Here is an 18,152-nt window from a genome sequence, read left to right as displayed (position 1 = left end):
AAGGAACTCGATAAGGGACTTTGTGGCTGGAAAAAATAAGGCTTTGGAGCCAAGTTAAGGTAAAAAAAGCATGCAAATAAGAAACTTTTAGATTAAAAAAATTGCCGTAATTTTTTTTATTTGTAAAAGTATGCTGTATGTGAAAACTTATGCTGACAGTGAGCTAGAGACAAGGCATCTTTCTGAAGAATTCAACGAATCTTTAAAATGCACAAAGGTTTTGAAGAGAAGAACAGTGAAGTTGTGTTTCTACTTGAAAAGTTTGAACTGAATTTTTTGCTAAAGGGAGAGCTACCGGGTGCGCCACAAAAAAGTTTCTCTCTTTGAAAGTAATTTTCTCGAAATCTAAAAATTTTAAAAGAACCATTTCTGTTTCGTTGGAAAGAAGAAAGGTAAACTTAAATTTTGATGGGTCATTTATTAAATTCGATTCGTTAGATTAAAAGTTATGCTCAATTAAATAAAAAAGTTACTTTCACAAAGTGCTCGAAAACGTTAAAAATCGACCTATCAAATTTTTATTTTAAATTTGGCAATCGCAATAGCCTTTACATGATTAAGAGCATTTTTCAGTAACTAAACACATAAATTTTAAAAATGAAGGGTCGAAAGGGTTTAAAATCTTCATCAAAATCAATTTAATTTATTTTTACCGAAATTTTCCTCAGGTTTTTGGTGCTAGACTGGATAAAGTCTATGTAAGACTGGATCTACCTCGAAACCCATATTTGATGTATTTTAATGAATTTTACCAGATTTTTTGGCCTTTTTCGACGATTTTTCTTCTTTTCATTGAAATTTCAATCTTCCTTTATATAACAAAAAGTCATTTAGACAGCTAATTATCATTTTTAACGACTGAAACAAAAATACTGATGTATCATGTAATTATGCTTCTGTTTAATTTGATAGGTCGATTTTTAACGTTTTTGAGCACTTTCGGAAAGTAACTTTTTTATTCAATTGAGCATAACTTTTGATCTAATGACTCGAATTTGATAAATGACCCATCAAAATTTAAGTTTATCTTTCTTCTTTCCAATGAAAGAGGAATGGTTCTTTTAAAATTCTTAGCTTTCAAGAAAATTAGTTTCAAAGAGAGAAACTTTTTTGTGGCGCACCCGGTATAATGTATTTTATGATATGAAAGTACGGTTAAACTTTGAATTTAGACTGTGCTAATCTTTAATCCACCGGTATAATGTAAAAAATGGAATTGTTATTAAAGTAAAAATTTGTCATAATAAAATATCAAAGGAATGTTCGTAAGATTATTACAACGTTTCAATGAATTGTATGAATATCCAATTCACAGTGCTTGGCCATGGAATAGGCGTGGACGAACGAGATACATAACTTTTAAGAAGCATCGTGTGAAATCAAAACAAACCATTCTTCTCGTATTATTTCTGACAAGTCTATGGTGGCTCTCCTTCAATGTACTTTATCTATTGCATAGCAGAGGCTCTGCTTTGCTAATCTTTGAACACGAGAATACTGCACACGTCAATAAACGGGCAGATTTGTTAGGAAGATTTACACCTCCCGTTCTTCGACATTCCCGAATCGGAATTCCAGCTCCTACAAATTTTCCAACGAAACCATCTTCTCTTGATCCTGTATACGCGAACACACAAGCGTCGTCAAAATTCTCCGACAATCCCAACGAGCAAGATGCTAAATTAAAGGACAGTGAGCAATCCATTCTGTCATTAGAGGTTTATCCAGAGCTTGTAATCCCATCACTCGGTTATAACGGAGAGCCAGCTGTGTTACCGCAACATTTGAAGTCGGAATCCATGAAACTGTTTGGAGAGCATTCTTTCAATTCCGTTTTAAGCAATCGGATATCCTTGAATCGTCATCTAAAAGATAACAGAGGAGAGAAGTAAGCCTAGAAATCCATATAAGGGTGTGTATATGAACATCAAGTAGCAATTTATGGCATCTTTACTTTCATTTAAATGCTTTCATAAAGGCCTCACTTTTGACAAAGTGTATTACGAGTTACGAGAATTGCCTCGTTTTGAAACAAAAAGACAATTTCATTTGAGACTTTGAAAAACTAAATTAAAAAGAAGCGCTATTTCGAAAACGAGACAAATTTCTTGAGATGATCGTTGAAAAGGCCTTTTCGCGATCAAAATCTTTAAATAAGGATAATACTCAGCAAAGTTTTTCGAAGAGTAGAGTCGCCGATCAAGCACTTTATTTTGACTGTTTTTCAGTTGTTTTTTTTTGTTAACGGTTTTTAGGAGACATATGAACTTGAGGAGACTAAATCAACCAACAATAACAATCTTCTTTAGTTCGTAGTCTCGATGATAAAAAAACCAACTCACTAATCTTTTAAACGGATTTCAAGAGGGTTATCGAGAAAAAATTGAAAATGATAAATGGTTAAGCTTTGTTTGGTTAACGGAAGAAAATTTAAATCAATCAAAAATTCGTGGCTTGCGTTTAAAAGAGAATACATAGCAACGGTTATACGTGTTTTCATAGATAAAATAGCCATCTAAAGTGCTGACGTCAAGGTTATGTCGCTTATGACAACGCAAATTTAAAATCACGTAAAACTTACGAAATAGCTCTAAAGGTTTTTTGTCGATAGGTTAAAAGATCTTGTGGAAAACAATTACCGCTAAAAAGCCAAAAATTTTTTAGCAGAATTGACAAAAATTCATCAGGTAAGTATACAAATATTATTTGAATGCCAAAACATATGCTAATGGGTTTTCTCAGAAGTAATCAGGTTACGGTAATGCAGAATAAATAAAATTAGCAGACCAAGCTAATTTTCTCTAACTGAATTAATTGTTATTGCAAATAAATCCAGTCAATTTCCGGACTAACTTAAAATTCATAATTGTTTCCATTGATACATCCGCAGCATCATTATAGCATTCAAATAGGCATTGCGTAAATTCTTTGACAAAATATGAAGGATCTCTAGCTAAGAGTAAAGGCTACCATTAAATGCCATTACCACATACAATAGAATTATCCCCAACTATGAAAGCTTTTACCATGGTATCAGCCCCCCCCCCCAGAAATCTGAAGGGCACCTAGGCCAGGTTAGTGGGGCTAATGCCTTGCAATTCTTTGGGGTTACCTATTCATTAAGGGTACCTAGCTGTCTTGATGGAGGCTCTGGGGGCTGGTTATATTTTCCAAATCTAATATTTCAAAATATTTCAAATTATTGAATTTTTTTACCCCAGCACCTAGTTTCCCATCACGCCATCTTTTGCTATATTTTTATAATGTGATTGTTTTGATTTACAGCCGCCATCTTTATAGCATAACAACAAAGCTTATTAGCAGGCGTTCATGCGTGAGCATGATTTTAGGAATGACAAAAGAACAAAAAGTGTCAATTCAAAGAAATTATCTGTTGAATAGGGGTACCTAACTCAAAGCAATTTTTCAAGGGGACCTAGATTGCTGGGGGCACCATGCTCAATGGGGGCACCTGAAAAGTGGGCTGAAACCATGTTTTACTCGTTCCTGAACATCATCTTAACTGACAATTTGGTAAGACACACCTCTAATCATGATATAGGAGAAGCCAAAAAACTAAGAGTGACGTCATTGTGAAAAGCTGCAATCTATTGAAAAATTAATGAAAGTTGCAGTTTTTCCATCGAAAAAGTCACGGTCTTTAACCCCCCCTTGTCACCAATACACATCTCCTTCCTCTCTTTGCAGATGCAGAGCCAAAGTATCCACATATTCACCAAACCTTCCTGACATGAGTATCATCATATGTTTCCATAATGAAGCACTCTCTACCCTCCTTCGCACTGTTCACAGTATCATCAGAAACACTCTACCACATTTGGTCACAAACATTATTCTCATTGATGACGCTTCTACCAAAGGTGAGACTAGTAGTTTTTGTACTAACTTACACCCCTGTATCGAAGGCTAATCAGTTCTAACTCCTTTGAACCTGAATTCAGCAAGAATTTGGGAACTAGAACTCTGTTCTGAGTGGCCATCCACTACTTTAAGTCGATCACTTATCGATACGGTCGTACTTTTAATGTTGCTTTATTCAGATTTAGCAAAGTTATCAATTTACAATTTTGTAGCAATCTTTATCTTAAAAAATGTATCATACTAAGCCTTTGATAAAATGATAGCGCAACCGTTATTGATAGATTTAAAAGGCGTTCAACTTCTTCTTTGTTTTTGATAGGGAACTTACTATTTCACATCAAGCGACACAAACTAAGACTCAGAAAGACAGTGTGGCACAACAAAATAATACTGTTACAAAACAAACAGCGTCAAGGGATTGTTCGGTCACGGCTGAATGGTGCTTCGTTAGCCCGTGGAAAAGTGTTGACTTTTCTCGATTCGCATTGTGAAATGAATAAAGGCTGGGCTGAACCATTGTTACATCGAATCAAAGAGGACAGAAAAAATGTTGTTTGCCCGGTAATTGAGGTAAGTGAAAAGATCAAGCTGCCATTGAGAAAATCTTTCCAACGTTCATCTATTTTAGATGTACGTTGAAGAGATGTATGTCAATGTCAAGAGGCAGCAAGAATTCACACATTTTTCCAGAAGAATAAGGTCCCATACGGATTCAAATACAGCCAATGAATTTCTAGCCATTCAAACATTCAGTTATCGTATTACTTCGAATAATTATTAAATTTTTTGGATTTATTTTAGGAGGGGCGTTTAAAATAAGGGGGCGTTAATAATTTATAAGGTTTTTCAAATATGTCATTTTGGGATGTAGGAATGGGTAAAACTTAATTCGAAAAGAATACAATTACTATCATACAATTACTATCATATATATAATTTTTCTTTATGTGATACTTCTCGTTTATTTGAAGGGGGGGGGGGTGTTCATCGAAAATTTTACCTTGAAGGAGGGATGTTTATTCGAGGGGGCGTGTACAAGAAGGGGGCGTTTATTCGAAATAACATAGTGTGACCAGGCGTGTTCTACATCACATTTAGATTATAGATGCGAATGATTTCTCATACAAAGCCACACCAACAAAGGAGATTAAACAGGTCGGCAGCTTCACTTGGAATTTGTTTTTCGATTGGAAAGCTATTTCTCCGGAAGAAGACAAGAAAAGACTGGACGAAACCTATCCTCTAAAGTAAGTTATCAACCGTTCAGATTCACAAAACGAATAAAACAAAGACAGCCAAAAACATAATAAATTGCATTTTTATGGACAATATATCGCAAGTTTTTCTTCATTTACAAGCATAACACTTTCTAGATTGAAAATCTTAAACACAAGCCATTTTCTACGCATATACAGCACCTCAATTTCAAGGCATTTCAGCTCAAAAATACTTCAACCCCAAGCGCAACAAAAGGCCTAGGTCGAGATATCAAAAGGTTATGTCATCGAGAGTATCAATACGACTATTTGACGTCGATCATTCTTGTTGAACCCAATTTCCTCACGCTTTTGAGGGTCTGATAGGTACATCATAGTATGCACAACTAACCTTCGCAATCACTCCTTCAGGTCACCAACGATGGCAGGTGGTTTATTCAGCATGGATCGATCATACTTCTTCGAGCTTGGCACGTACGATGATCAAATGGATATCTGGGGTGGTGAAAATTTAGAATTGTCTTTTAGGGTACGTATGTACATTTTAATTCTTATCAAGCAACACTTAAACTAGAACGACAGCTTAAAAAACTTAGCTTTAGTATTCATACTGTAAACTTTTTTTACTTAGATGTTAGTATTCTCAACTTCAGTTGAGTTAGAATCTGAGAATGTGTGTCTGTGTGTGTGTCTGTGTGTGTGTATGTCCCAAAACTTTGGGGCAGCCTGGAGACTTCAAAAATTGTTCGATTTGGCTGAAATTTGGCACACTTGTTCCTTGGGTGAATATCTGGGGGTGTTTTTTTCTTTTTTCAAAAATTTTGATTTTTGGGGCCTGGGGACGAGTTTTTCGCCAAAACGAGGCTAAAACTTTGGGGCAGCCTGGAAACTTCAAAAATGGTCGGATTTGGTTGAAATTTTGCACACTCGTTCCTTAGAGGTGAATATCTGGGGGTGTTTTTTCCATTTTTTGAAAATTTTGATTTTTGGGGACTGGGGACGAGTTTTTCGCCAAAACGAGGCTAAAACTTTGGGGCAGCCTGGAGACTTCAAAAATGGTCGGATTTGGCTGAAATTTTGCACACTTGTTCCTTGGGTGAATATCTGGGGTTGCTTTTTGCATTTTTCAAAAATTTTGATTTTTGAGGCCTGGGAACGAGTTTTTTTGCCAAAACGAGGCTAAAGCTTTGGAGCAGTCTACAGGCCTCCAAAATGATCGGATTTGGTTGAAATTTGGCACACTTGTTCATTGGGTGAATATCTGGAGGTCTACAATTGGGCCTATGAATGATTTGAAGCCACTGAAGTTGAGCCCAGTGCGTTGCGCACGTTCGACTATTTTACAGTATGGTTTACTTAGATTTGAATTTGGGACTCAAAGATAGTACTGTGCAACTATGAATTAGTTATCCCTATGTTTAACAATCTCTAAGTATACCTAGCATAGCCTCTAGAAATATTAGATTTTGGCTGATGTAGTTTCGCTTTTTTTTAAACTAGGTAAATACTTAGAATTATCGGCGATCCAAAAGATATCGGTAATCTGATTGGTTAAAAAGAGTACAAAATATATCTTGTATATACATGTGCAAAATATAAATTGACGAAAGGAAAAGATGTTGTTACATTGTAGCGGTAGAAGCAATCTAACGTCACTTTGATACAAAACTGCCCTGCGCTTTTTTTCCAACACAAAAAGTGCATTTTTTGGGTCACCGATAAACCAGTTATCAGATATTTGCTCGTACAAAATGGAAATATTTCACTCGTTCCGGATTTTCTGTATATTTTCTTCGCTTAAAGGCTTGGAAAATATTGTACAGAAAATTATAGCTATTACGTATTTTTTGAGATAAAAAAATTATATTCCAGCCTGAATTGATTGGGCGAGACAGAATATCCTAGCTCTTCAACCTTCCTCGTAAGATTGCGGTTCTCAACCTCACTTTAAATGTAGAGTTTGAAGTTTCGGCGGACGCTCCAGAAGAAATAAATTATGAAGTATTATCCGCTTACACGATTCTTGGTTTTCTTTTCCTTTAGATCTGGATGTGTGGTGGCAATCTTGAAATCATTCCATGCTCACGTGTTGGTCACGTGTTTCGAAGTAAAGATTCACCTTATTCCTTCCCTGGTGGTGTACAAAAAACATTGAATAAGAATTTCAATCGATTAGCTGAAGTATGGATGGACGAATACAAAGAAAATTATTACAAGTGAGGGGAAAACTTATATTCGTCAAATGCACCAACGTCTACCAGTAAAATCAAAAGTGGGTGCAAGTGGCTGTGATTGAATATCTTGTTTAAGTTAATGTGTTTTGAGTGGTGGTAAGCAAAGAAACACTATGAAGTATTTTCAAAATCCTACATTTTATAGTTTTCTATGCGTGAGAATACAGACGCACGTAACGACCTAATCGGTACCTATCTAAGCCAAAAAGCACGAACGAAATTGTTGTAATTTTTTTCAACTAGAAACAAATTAGAGGAAGAAAGATATACAGACATTGGTGATTTATCTTCAAGAAAGGCATTACGTCATCGTTTAGGATGTAAATCATTTGATTGGTTCGTTAAGAATATCGTACCGGGCATGCTGGGAACTGACCAGAACCCACCAGCAAGCGGACAGGTATGGATAAGTCTTCGGACAAATAAATCTTCTCCTCTATGTAACAGTGCCAATTTCAATTCAATACAAACTAACATTTCTTTGGCCTAAAATTGAAAAGTAAAGGTTGATGAATTATAGTCCCTGCCCATAACTCGAACACGCAAGGGAAGTTAAAATTCGTTCGGCTTATTTATAAAGGTATTGGGCTTTTCCAGAAAAAATACGTACACCCCCTGTTGAGGAACTCCAATCTTTTGTGAGCTACCCCCTTGGAATCCCAGGCAATTTTAGGATCATACCCCTCTGGAATTCCGAATTTTTACAGATTTTCAATCATTACCCCCATGGAAATCCACTTATTTTTGACAGATTTTTGTCCACTGCTATGGAATTCCACTGCATTTCAAACCATACCCCTTGGAATGGAAATGAACCTCCTCAACAGGGGGTGCATTGTTTTTTTCTGGAAAAGCTCATTCTAGTCATGAAGGGATAAAAAACTTGTTCGAGTCAGCGAGGTATTCGAGTTATAGAGAATACATTATACTTTTCCTAAAAAACGACTTTCACAATATTTGTATTGAGATTGCGCCATTTTCGTGTATTTTAAATGTTCAAAAGAATTCCAAGGGATTGATTAAGCAAACAGCCTCCTACTTCCTCTAAGACCTAGTAAGACAAAGTATAAACATACCCATAGAAAAAGGTGCAACATTATTCATTTTTCATTAAAGTGTTAAAAATGACATGAAAGAGTTAATTTGTCAACTGGTTTGCGTGCTAAGTTTTAATAAAAAAGTGTCTAATATGCAAAAATTCTATCAAAAAGACAACGACGACGACGACGACGGACGTCTAAAGTCGGAATTAATAAGTGACTGAGAGAGAAACATGAAAATCAGTACCTTAACTTAATTTTCAGCTGATCTTTAAAAGCTTGTCCAAAATTTATACCTATTTTTAATGTTTTAAAGGTTAAAGGGTGATCATAACATTATTCTGAATATCTTTCAGCAAAATCAATCTTAAATGGTTAAATAAAGTGATGGAAGGATTCATTCTAATACATGCAGGGTGAACTTAATAAATAGCTTGGGGATCTGATGAGGTGTGGTGAACAAAATTCTCACCGGCTAAGGTTTACCTTAAGTGGATAAATTTTGGCGTGGATTTAATTTGGCGAATGACCAAAATACGATTTGTGGCGGGGATTTAGTTTGGCGAATGCTCAATTATGTAAAATTTGGCGGGGATTTAATTTGGCGAGTGGTAAGGAGGTAGTCTCTGGTAAACTAAAAAATACGTGGTATTTTACTAAGAAATACATATTCTCCATAGAATTTCTATCTCAAAAAGATTTCATTAAATTTGGCGGGGATTTAATTTGGCGAATGGTCGTTTTTTGAAATTTTGGCGAGGATTTAATTTGGCGAATTTTGGGCCAAATTTAATCACCGCCAAAATCTATCCACCTGTCTGATTCTTACAGACAATGGCTCTTAAGGTATAATGCTTTATCTTGAGAAAGTATTCCAAAAATGTGAATGTGACATTAAAAAAAACTAGCTAAACCATACTAAAATAATTTTTTGTAAATAACTAAAACGCAATCCATTTATTCATCTGCCGCTAGCAATTAAGTTTTCAATATCTTCAATTTCTTTTGGTAAATCTCTGGTCAACACCAAAGGTCCATCTTCAGTCATCAAGACATCATCCTCAATTCGAATTCCGATACCACGATATTCTCTTGGAACATCGGTTGCACTTTCCGGTATGTAAACCCCCGGTTCCAATGTGAAGACCATACCGGAAGTAAGCGCAAGTCCACGATGGATAAGCGGACAATCGTGTGTATCCATCCCGAGATAGTGTCCTAGATGGTGTGGACAAAAGTTACCGGCAGCCCGTTGGAGCTCAGCGTCTTTGGTTATCTTAGAGTCAATGAGACCAATTTGTTGAAGTTCTTGGCCCAAGAGTTTCAACATGATTCCGTGCAAGGAGTTCATTGACGTTTTACCGTCGCAGCGAGTGGTGCATTCTTTCAAAACGCGTAAAACGATATCGTATAGTCTGGCTTGCGGTTTTGAAAAATGACCATTAACAGGCCATGTGCGAGTGATGTCACTTGCGTAACCATGGTAAACACATCCACCGTCCATGAGTACTAAATCACCATCGTTGAGTATTTGATCATTATTGATGTAATGCAGAGTATTTGCCCTATTCCCGCCTGCAACAACGGGTGGAAAAGATAAATATTGGGCACCTAACGCCCTGCATTGGGATTCCAACACTGCATGTGGTAACGCCTCTGAATCACCGGGGCGTGTTTGCCGTATCACTTCTTGAAAAGCTCTACTTCCAATAGCAGCACTAGCCTGCAACATTTTAGCCTCTGCAAATGATTTTTGAACACGCATGCGCTGTACATGCATTCGGACATCTTCAATGGAGCACGAAGAGAAACGATTGGATTGGAAAGTCTTGGAGATTTCATTTGCGTTCTTTTTGTTGGTATCTTTACCCTTTTTAATCCAAATACATGATTTACGGTCTTTGAATCGATCACGGAAAACAGACGTAAAAGAACTCAATGGGAATGCTTCATCCGCGTTGAAATAATCAACAGCCGCTCGCTCGCCAGCGACCGCGCCGTCCCATAATTCACGTTTAGGATCTTTGGGCTGTACGAATAGTAAAAAGTCCATTTCATTTGGAGGAGCGAGTTCAAGAACAGCTATAGCGTTTGGTTCGTTGAGACCAGTCAAATAAAGGAAATCTACATCTTGGTGAAAAGGGTATGGGATATCGTTAGACATGATTTTCAACTCATTTGCTGTTAGCACAACGATATGACGATCGAAATCTCTCAGAGAATGTTGCTCACTTAACCTTTGCATCAATTTTGAACGTCGTGTTTTATATTCTTCATGTGTAATACAAGGAGTGCATTCTGTTTGACCACCAAATAAATGAGGATGTGTGTGAGGTGTTGGCTGACCAATATTGAGCTCTTCAGACTGGTTTTTGGGCTGGTAACTGGTACAAAAACATCGTGATAACCGAGTGTTTGATTTAACTGATGGAAAACTTTGTTGCAAAATTCTTCTAATCATGTTTTTTATTTCTTTTTTTATGTCTGAAAGATAGAAATAAACGAAAATATGTCAAAATTATAGTCAAGTTCCACTTTTCGCCACATAGTCGCGCGGCTGAGGTCGAAAAACGTTTCATTTCGTGATACATCTTTTAGATTCCAAAAAAAACAACGGAAACTCGCGAATTAGTATGTGTAGATTACAAATCAAAAAAGTTTCCACGATATTATCGTGCAAGTAACGAGTAATTGGCGATTTTTTGCGTTTCCAGGCAAAATTGCAAGGCCTGGAAATTCATGATTTTTGGGGGGTCTTCAAATTTAAAAAAAACCTATATCACATGATAGAGCTCTTCAAACTGAGCAAAAAAGTGTATTACACCAAAGTCCCAACTTCTCTAGATCAAAAGTTATGGGCCTATTTGTGGTCAAAAAGGTGTTTAATTTTGCATAAATTAATGCCGATTGTGGGGAAATTCCCTGTTTTCCATCAGTTTTTCACCACAAATAGGCCAATAAATTTTGATCTAGAGAAGTTGGGACTTTGGTGTAATACACTTTTTTGCTCAGTTTGAAGAGCTCTATCGTGTGATATAGGTCTTTTTTTAATTTGAAGACCCCCCAAAAATCATGAATTTCCAGGCCTTGCAATTTTGCCTGGAAACGCAAAAAATCGCCATTTACTCGTTACTTGCACGATAATATCGTGGAAACTTTTTGATTTTGGAATCTACATATACTAATTCGAGAGTCTCCATCGAAAAAAGTGGAATCTAAGAGGTGTATCACGAAAATCATTTTCTAGCCACTTTTTTCGACCTCAGCCGCGCGACTAACATTTTGGTCAAAATTTACCATAAATAGCATCTTCTGCGTGAATTATCTTGAGTTAGGTAATGAAACCGGCTATACCCGTTTAAAAGTCTTCTATATAGTTTTTCGAGAGCTTTCGAATGGTATACTTGATAATGTCTGGAAATGAGTTTGAAATTTTCAAAAAATTTCGCCCTTAGGATTTTGCCTGGGGAAAAAAGAAATGTCCCAAAAAAGGGATGTTCCACCAATGGGATTTCAGGGGAATTTTTCCTGAGGTATAAGCATCCTATAGAGAAGGTCTGGAGAAAGTTTCAGCTAGATCTTATTGTTTTCCCGTAAATTATGCTAAACGACCCCACTAAAAACCTCTCTTGGAGATTTCCAAAACTGTTTTTCAGCTTTTCCGAAAATATTGTCCCACATGGATATAGCTTGTTTTACCATATTTTTAAATTCTGTAAAGAGTTTTGATGAACACAGTTGCATTTTTTGGTATTTTCCTGTGTAAAGAAGTTAAGTGTCAAGAAAAAAGTTTGCTCTTGCTTTTGACGAGTTTTTGAAATTTCGACACGAAAAAAAGTCAGTTTTTTAAAAATAATTTTCGAACTACTTTTTCAAACCTAATGTATGATAGCTCAAAATTCAAGTTAGAGCATCCTCTATACCATTAAAAAAGAATGAACGAAAAAAATAAATCCTGAAGCTCACATTATCTCGACAAACCTGCATACTTTTTTTGGTGCACTCGGTAAATAAATTAACCGGTTAAATGCAAAGCGATTAATTTAGCCAGAAGACTAAACAAAAATGTAAGTCGTGAATAAATTGTTTGGCATATGTTAAAAAATCTTATAGAAAAATTCATAAAAATTATAAACTGTATTAAAAGATAAACAATGCCCAAACATTCAATCTTTGTGAAAATGAATATGAAGATACATATTTGCGGTGAACCAAAATAAACGCATTTTAAATGTTTTTAAAGAATTAATAGATGACAATCCGCATCATCCAACATCATTCACCAAACGCGAAGTCATCTTTTATTTACATTTCATCCATTCTCATTACAGATTCGTAACCTTGGATCAGACTTCTGTATACACGCATCAAGAAGACCTGGTGTTCACCATAAAGCTGTTGGGGTTGCGCCATGTTCTTCGAAGGGTGAAAGAAACCAGGTCAGTTTCCTTGATTGGATGAACTGTCCTAAAATGAAAAGCAAAAATATCCAAAAATGTCGTACACTTTTCTTCCTCATTAAGGGTGAAGGGCGTGAAAGCAGGGAGCATGGTTGACTTGAGTCATAATCACTCCTCCCCCTTCCCCCAAAACAATGCTGTTCAAGGAAACGAGCTGCTATTGCACCCGACATTGTTTTTGGGGATGGGAGTCTGAATTTTTGTAGATTTTTTGTCTCCCGATATTTTCCAAAAGATTGTAGTTTAACAAACTTTTAAATCCGAAAATTTAGCTTGTGAATAACAGACTTGTGGTTAATTAGTATTGTTTCAATTATTCCGATGCAGAAAAATTGAAGATTTTCTTACTCTTAAATAGAAAATGCAACTTGCCAGAACTTTATACGTAATCCACAAATACGATGCTCCGAACGATTGAGGATGAAACAAAACACATTACTATGAATTCTCTGAGTTATTTGAAATAACTCAATGGGCATATCCGATTTCATCCTTCTGAAAGAGTTCCATCAAGATGTAATACCCTAACAAAAGGAAAAATTTCTCTGAAGGATGTAAGAAGTGAGAAAATCGAACTTTTCAGGACAAAGTTTCTGGAAAACCTGACCTTTTATACCTTAAAATTGACAAAAAATTTCAAAACAATGCACCTTCAGGGCCACACAACACAATAAAACAAAGCATTCTTTAACCTTCTTCAGGTTATTCAATGTCATGAAATTCATATACAAATATTGGAAACATATAGCATATTGGGCTCTTCCAGAAAAAATCCGATCATGGGGGGTGGAGGATGAATTGTCCAGGGGTATTGAAAAAATACCAAAAAATTGTAATGTCCAGGGGGTAAATTCCAATGTCCAGGGGTAATTTTTTGTGTCCACGGGGTTGATTTGATGTTTGTCCAGGGGTATAACCCGTGTCCAGGGGGTTAAAAATCGAAATGTCCAGGGGTAATTCATGAAAAAAATAATATATCCTCCACCCCCCATGAACGGATTTTTTCTAGAAGAGCCCATTCTTCTCTTCTCTTCAGAATTTCGTTTGGACGAAAAATGACGAAATGGTATATGACGATCAAAAGTGTCTCGACTTTTCCTTCTCAAACACAAAAAGACACGTTGAATTATGGGGGTGTCATGGTCTAGGTGGTAACCAAATATGGAAACACCATAAGGAATCGGTCAGTAAAATTGAAAAATTAAAGTAGAGGTTTCAATTGTGCAGAAAAGTCAAGGACCAAATGGTTGCCGGATATGTGCGAACCATAAGAAACAATACAGTCTTTCTAAAAATTCCAAAATTCCAAAATCGAAATATGACACACTCAAAGTGTCCAAAAAATTGGACCTTTAAATTCTTAGAAAGATAATTTAAATGAAAGACTTTTGATCTTAACGTACATGATTGATGAATTTCTCTCATTTTTTTCAATTCATTTCAGGGTTTGATAATCCATCAAGTCTCAAGCATGTGTCTGGCAATTACTGGTCAAAATAGTAAAAGTGGAAGAAGCGATCTTCTAACCGTGGAGAAGTGCAATGAAAAGAAAAATTCACAACGATGGAGATTTACACGTTATGCTAATGGTGGATGATTGATGGCAATATTACAATGTGTGGGTTGATAAGTTTGAGACACTCGAAAATATGGATATTTCAAAACAGATCTGGATTATTATTAGCATGGAAAATGTAAATCGTTTAAATGGTCGGCGCCGAGGGAATGATGGATAAAATCTGAAGAAAAATGATCTAACATGAACAGCTGGAAACACTGTTCTATTGCTAAAGACTTATTTGGAGCTTGTTTATCCAGTACTTTATAATGGGATAAACTTTCTCGGGGATTAAATTTCGCGGATTTCGCGGATTTGGAAGGGCCTCATCCGCGAAATATTTCTAAACAAAACTCAAAATATGTCAAATAAATACTTTTTGAATGGTTACTTGCATCAAAGAGGCGCAAATAATGTGTATTTCAACAACCAACATGCATGATTTGACAGTGAAAGTCACAAAATCGTGGAAATTAAGTCCCCGCGAAAGTTTATCCCATTAAAGTAGCTATTTATTCTCATCCAGTCTTTAAAATTTCAAACTATTTTGCATTAAGTATCAATTCACATACCTTTCAAAGAAAAGAAGAACAACATCCCATTCATTCCTCGACTTTCACTCTTTTCAGTTCTGGTTCGTTAGAATCGTTTAATCCTTCAGATCCATCTATACTTTCTTTCACATCACTATCCTGGTCAATTCCCAGATTCTCTTCTTTGATATTTTTATTTTCATTCTGATGACCATCTTCGTCTTCTTTCAGGTTAATTTCATCATATTGTTGTTGGGTGAGAAGTTCTTTTGCAGATCCTACTTCTTTGTTATTGCTGTGAAGAACAATTCCTATGTAACCTTCACTACCATGCTGCCGAATACAAAAAGTGTAAATTGAACGGTTTTTAGTAGCTTCGTTTCCCACCCCCAAATAAACGAAAGGAACCTTTAGGAACCTATTTCTATTTTGCAATTTTTGGATCAAATCTGTAAAATTATGTTGAGGAAGGTTTTTCTAATGTGAAAATAAGAGCTAGATATTATCTAATAACACAATAATTTTTATAACAGTTGAAATTCATTCGAACAAAACAGTTTCAAATTGATGTACCAGAGAAACTAATTTTAATTAAATTATACTTTTAAGGCGTATAATCTTGATTATGTTATTTACCTTTGTATTGAGAATCGTTGGATTTTTAAGCAAATTTTCGTTGACTTCTAACAGCTTCCCTTGGATGCCACTATTGCAAAGATAATTTTAGTCAGCTTATAATAAATTGAGAGTCAAATGTAAAAAATATTCCTGTAATTTTGATGACGTTCATTTTTTATAGATTTATGTACCCCTTTAATAACAAATTATTAATGACACCCAATATACAACTATTGAACCTTGCACAAAAAGCTACACGGTAGGGGGTTAGGTTTGAGCTCTACAAGGACAAATGAGTTTAAAGTGGGGGCTCAATTTGGTGAATGAAAGATTTTGTAAAATTTGGCAGCCAAGTTTTGCCAAATTTTAACCTCAACGATCTTTACACACCTATTGACCCTGAAAGTGTGAGGAGATGTTGGAGTTTCCGGGGAGGGGACAACGTTTTTCGTCAAATTTCCTTGTTTTTATAAAGTCAATGCAATAATTTCAGACATTCTGACGAATTATTTTTCTTATAAACTTCTATCCTAAATCCTATCCTCTCAAATTGGTGTTTAAAAATAATAACAATACCATCTTATTTTGTACGTTGTGTTATTCCCTGAGACTATATGACATATGATTCTGTATGGATGAGTTTTGATAGAGTCCAATTTCTTTTTGCCATGAACACTTTTAACATCTTCCACTAAATTTCTGCCATTGAATTCATAACTAACACTCTTTATTGGACCTTCTGATAGTGCTTTGTGCATTGGTGAAAGGGTTAGAAGACAGATTCTATAAAATAAAAATGTAGGTGTGGAATGTAGTGTAAAAATATGGTATCATCATTTTTTCAGTCAGTAAAAAATGAAAGATTTTGTACTCTATAATTGTTATCCATATACAGGGTGCACCAAAAAAAAGTATACAGGTTTGTCGAGATATTGTGAGCTTCAGGATCTATATTTTTTGTTCATTCTTTTTTTATTGTATAGAGGATGCTCTAACTTGAATTTTGAGCTATTATACATTAAATTTGAAAAAGTAGTTCGAAAGTTATTTCCAAAAAACTGACTTTTTTTCCATGTCGAAATTTCAAGAAATCATTAAAAACAGCAATCACGCTATAAATAAGACAAAATGACAAAAACACAATTTAATTGTCTTTTTGATTCTTTTTTCTCCTATCTTATATTTTGCTAACGGTTTGTCCATCTTATTTACACGTCATGAATATTTCCAACACCAGCAAACTCAATGCAGACCCAAGTTCTTTGAGCAAATAGTTGAGGAATGGTGATTCAAAAATTTTCTCACGTGGCACACCACACCTCTCCTGGAGATTTCCAAAAAACTTTTTCAGCTTTACCAAAAATGGTAATGGTAATGGTAATTCCACATGGGAATTGCTTGTTTTACCATATTCTTAAATTCCGTAACGAGTTTTGATGAACACAGTTGCATTTTTTGGTATTTTTATGTGTAAAGAAGGTAAGTGCCAAGAGAAAAGTTTGCTCGCTGTTTTTGATGATTTTTTGAAATTTCGACATTAAAAAAAAGTCAGTTTTTTTTAAATAATTTTCGAATTACTTTTTCAAACCTAATGTATGATAGCTCAAAATTCAAGTTAGAGCATCCTCTATGCGATAAAAAAAGAATGAACAAAAAATTTAAATCCTGGAGCTCACAATATCTCGACAAAGTTGTATACTTTTTTCCGGTACATCAATCAATCAGGTAATCAGCATTACCCCTAATGACCGAGAATGACTGAGACTAAATTAAAATATCCCACAATTAAACAAAACCTTACTTGTTAGAATGGGCTAATATACAAAGATCTTCATCTTTTGCTTCTAAGAATACAATCAATTTTTAAGTCATTATACGGTATAACTAAGAAAATATAGAGAATTAACATAAAAGTTTTCAAACTGCAAAGGGTACCTAAGCCTGCTAGAGTCTGCTTACAAAAGTATAGTTTTAACCTAAAAAAATAGAGCTGGACTCTAACTTAATTTATATCCTGAAAATATTATTCATAAAAAGATATGAGAACATGTGAATAATAATAAAATAATTGGCACCTTTATTCCTGAAGTAATACTTTGTAAAATAGCGATCGACGAATGATGGATATTTTAATTTTGTCATAATCTATGAATACAAGAAGTAAGAGATTAACTTCTTTATCATGTTTGAAATCTTCGCAGAGAATTACTGGACTAAATAAGATTTTGTTTGCAGCATCACACAATCACACATTGAAGTATCTCTAACTACCAAATTAGAGACTGGGCTGGAAATATCTCCAATTATTTTGTGATAGCAAAAGTACTAGCATGTAGATACCATTTGAGACACAACGCACTCTCTTCCATGCAAAAAAATCTTGGTTCACTTTTAAATTTGCAAAATTTTGAGGGCAACCCCTTAAGTTCAGTAACATTTCTCCCTTTAAGGTAGTGCAACTCATCCAAAAGAAAATATCTCATATCTTTCAGTAAAAATCAAAATATACAGATAAAATAAACAAAAGAAATAAGTAAGATCTTTATAATCAAGATAAAATATTTTTACTTAGTTACAGTCTTTGCAGAAAAAAACATTTCCGTGAAGAAT

General features: G+C 35.2%; 3 protein-coding genes and 1 long non-coding RNA gene across 4 annotated transcripts; 1 reads left to right on the top strand and 3 right to left on the bottom strand.

Annotated features, from left to right (window-relative positions):
- Nucleotides 1-1,150: 1,150 nt before the first annotated feature.
- On the bottom strand, nucleotides 1,151-7,758 carry LOC136824825 (uncharacterized). Its single transcript, XR_010849175.1, has 4 exons — nucleotides 7,690-7,758; nucleotides 7,116-7,230; nucleotides 5,491-5,594; nucleotides 1,151-1,865 (listed from the first exon to the last, which is right to left on the bottom strand). It is a non-coding gene; the product is annotated as an uncharacterized lncRNA (long non-coding RNA).
- LOC136824822 (polypeptide N-acetylgalactosaminyltransferase 1-like) lies at nucleotides 1,800-14,709 on the top strand. Its single transcript, XM_067080795.1, has 10 exons — nucleotides 1,800-1,888; nucleotides 3,709-3,881; nucleotides 4,202-4,452; nucleotides 4,981-5,129; nucleotides 5,511-5,628; nucleotides 7,143-7,315; nucleotides 7,577-7,733; nucleotides 12,705-12,812; nucleotides 13,870-14,016; nucleotides 14,278-14,709. The coding sequence occupies exons 1-10, from the start codon at nucleotides 1,800-1,802 to the stop codon at nucleotides 14,428-14,430; spliced, it is 1,518 nt and encodes a 505-aa protein (XP_066936896.1). The 3' UTR covers nucleotides 14,431-14,709.
- LOC136824823 (xaa-Pro aminopeptidase 3-like) lies at nucleotides 9,220-10,857 on the bottom strand. The gene has a single exon (XM_067080796.1). The coding sequence runs from the start codon at nucleotides 10,832-10,834 to the stop codon at nucleotides 9,335-9,337; it is 1,500 nt and encodes a 499-aa protein (XP_066936897.1). The 5' UTR covers nucleotides 10,835-10,857; the 3' UTR covers nucleotides 9,220-9,334.
- On the bottom strand, nucleotides 12,442-17,704 carry LOC136824824 (protein Abitram-like). The gene is made up of 6 exons (XM_067080797.1): nucleotides 17,618-17,704; nucleotides 17,344-17,386; nucleotides 16,119-16,325; nucleotides 15,561-15,630; nucleotides 14,964-15,257; nucleotides 12,442-12,840 (listed from the first exon to the last, which is right to left on the bottom strand). Exons 1-5 carry the CDS (start codon nucleotides 17,682-17,684, stop codon nucleotides 14,994-14,996), a joined length of 651 nt encoding a protein of 216 aa, XP_066936898.1. The 5' UTR covers nucleotides 17,685-17,704; the 3' UTR covers nucleotides 12,442-12,840; nucleotides 14,964-14,993.
- Between the last annotated feature and the right edge of the window lie 448 nt (nucleotides 17,705-18,152).

The sequence above is a fragment of the Clytia hemisphaerica genome, unplaced genomic scaffold (genome assembly GCF_902728285.1).
Source record: "Clytia hemisphaerica strain Z4C2 unplaced genomic scaffold, Clytia hemisphaerica genome assembly, whole genome shotgun sequence".
NCBI classification, from domain to species: Eukaryota; Metazoa; Cnidaria; class Hydrozoa; order Leptothecata; family Clytiidae; genus Clytia; species Clytia hemisphaerica.
Note: the sequence above shows the minus strand (reverse complement) of the source record. Positions and strands in the feature narration are given on the sequence as shown.

Coding starts and splice junctions, on each gene's coding strand:
- LOC136824823 (XM_067080796.1), bottom strand. CDS start 10,834: ATGATTAGAAGAATTTTGCAACAAAGTTTTCCATCAGTTAAATCAAAC.
- LOC136824824 (XM_067080797.1), bottom strand. CDS start 17,684: ATGACAAAATTAAAATATCCATCATTCGTCGATCGCTATTTTACAAAG. Junction 17,387..17,617: donor GTATTACTTCAGGAATAAAG/GTGCCAATTATT, acceptor TTGTATTCTTAG/AAGCAAAAGATGAAGATCTT. Junction 15,258..15,560: donor CAACGATTCTCAATACAAAG/GTAAATAACATA, acceptor TGTATTCGGCAG/CATGGTAGTGAAGGTTACAT.
- LOC136824822 (XM_067080795.1), top strand. CDS start 1,800: ATGAAACTGTTTGGAGAGCATTCTTTCAATTCCGTTTTAAGCAATCGG. Junction 1,889..3,708: donor AAAGATAACAGAGGAGAGAA/GTAAGCCTAGAA, acceptor CTCTCTTTGCAG/ATGCAGAGCCAAAGTATCCA. Junction 3,882..4,201: donor TGATGACGCTTCTACCAAAG/GTGAGACTAGTA, acceptor TGTTTTTGATAG/GGAACTTACTATTTCACATC.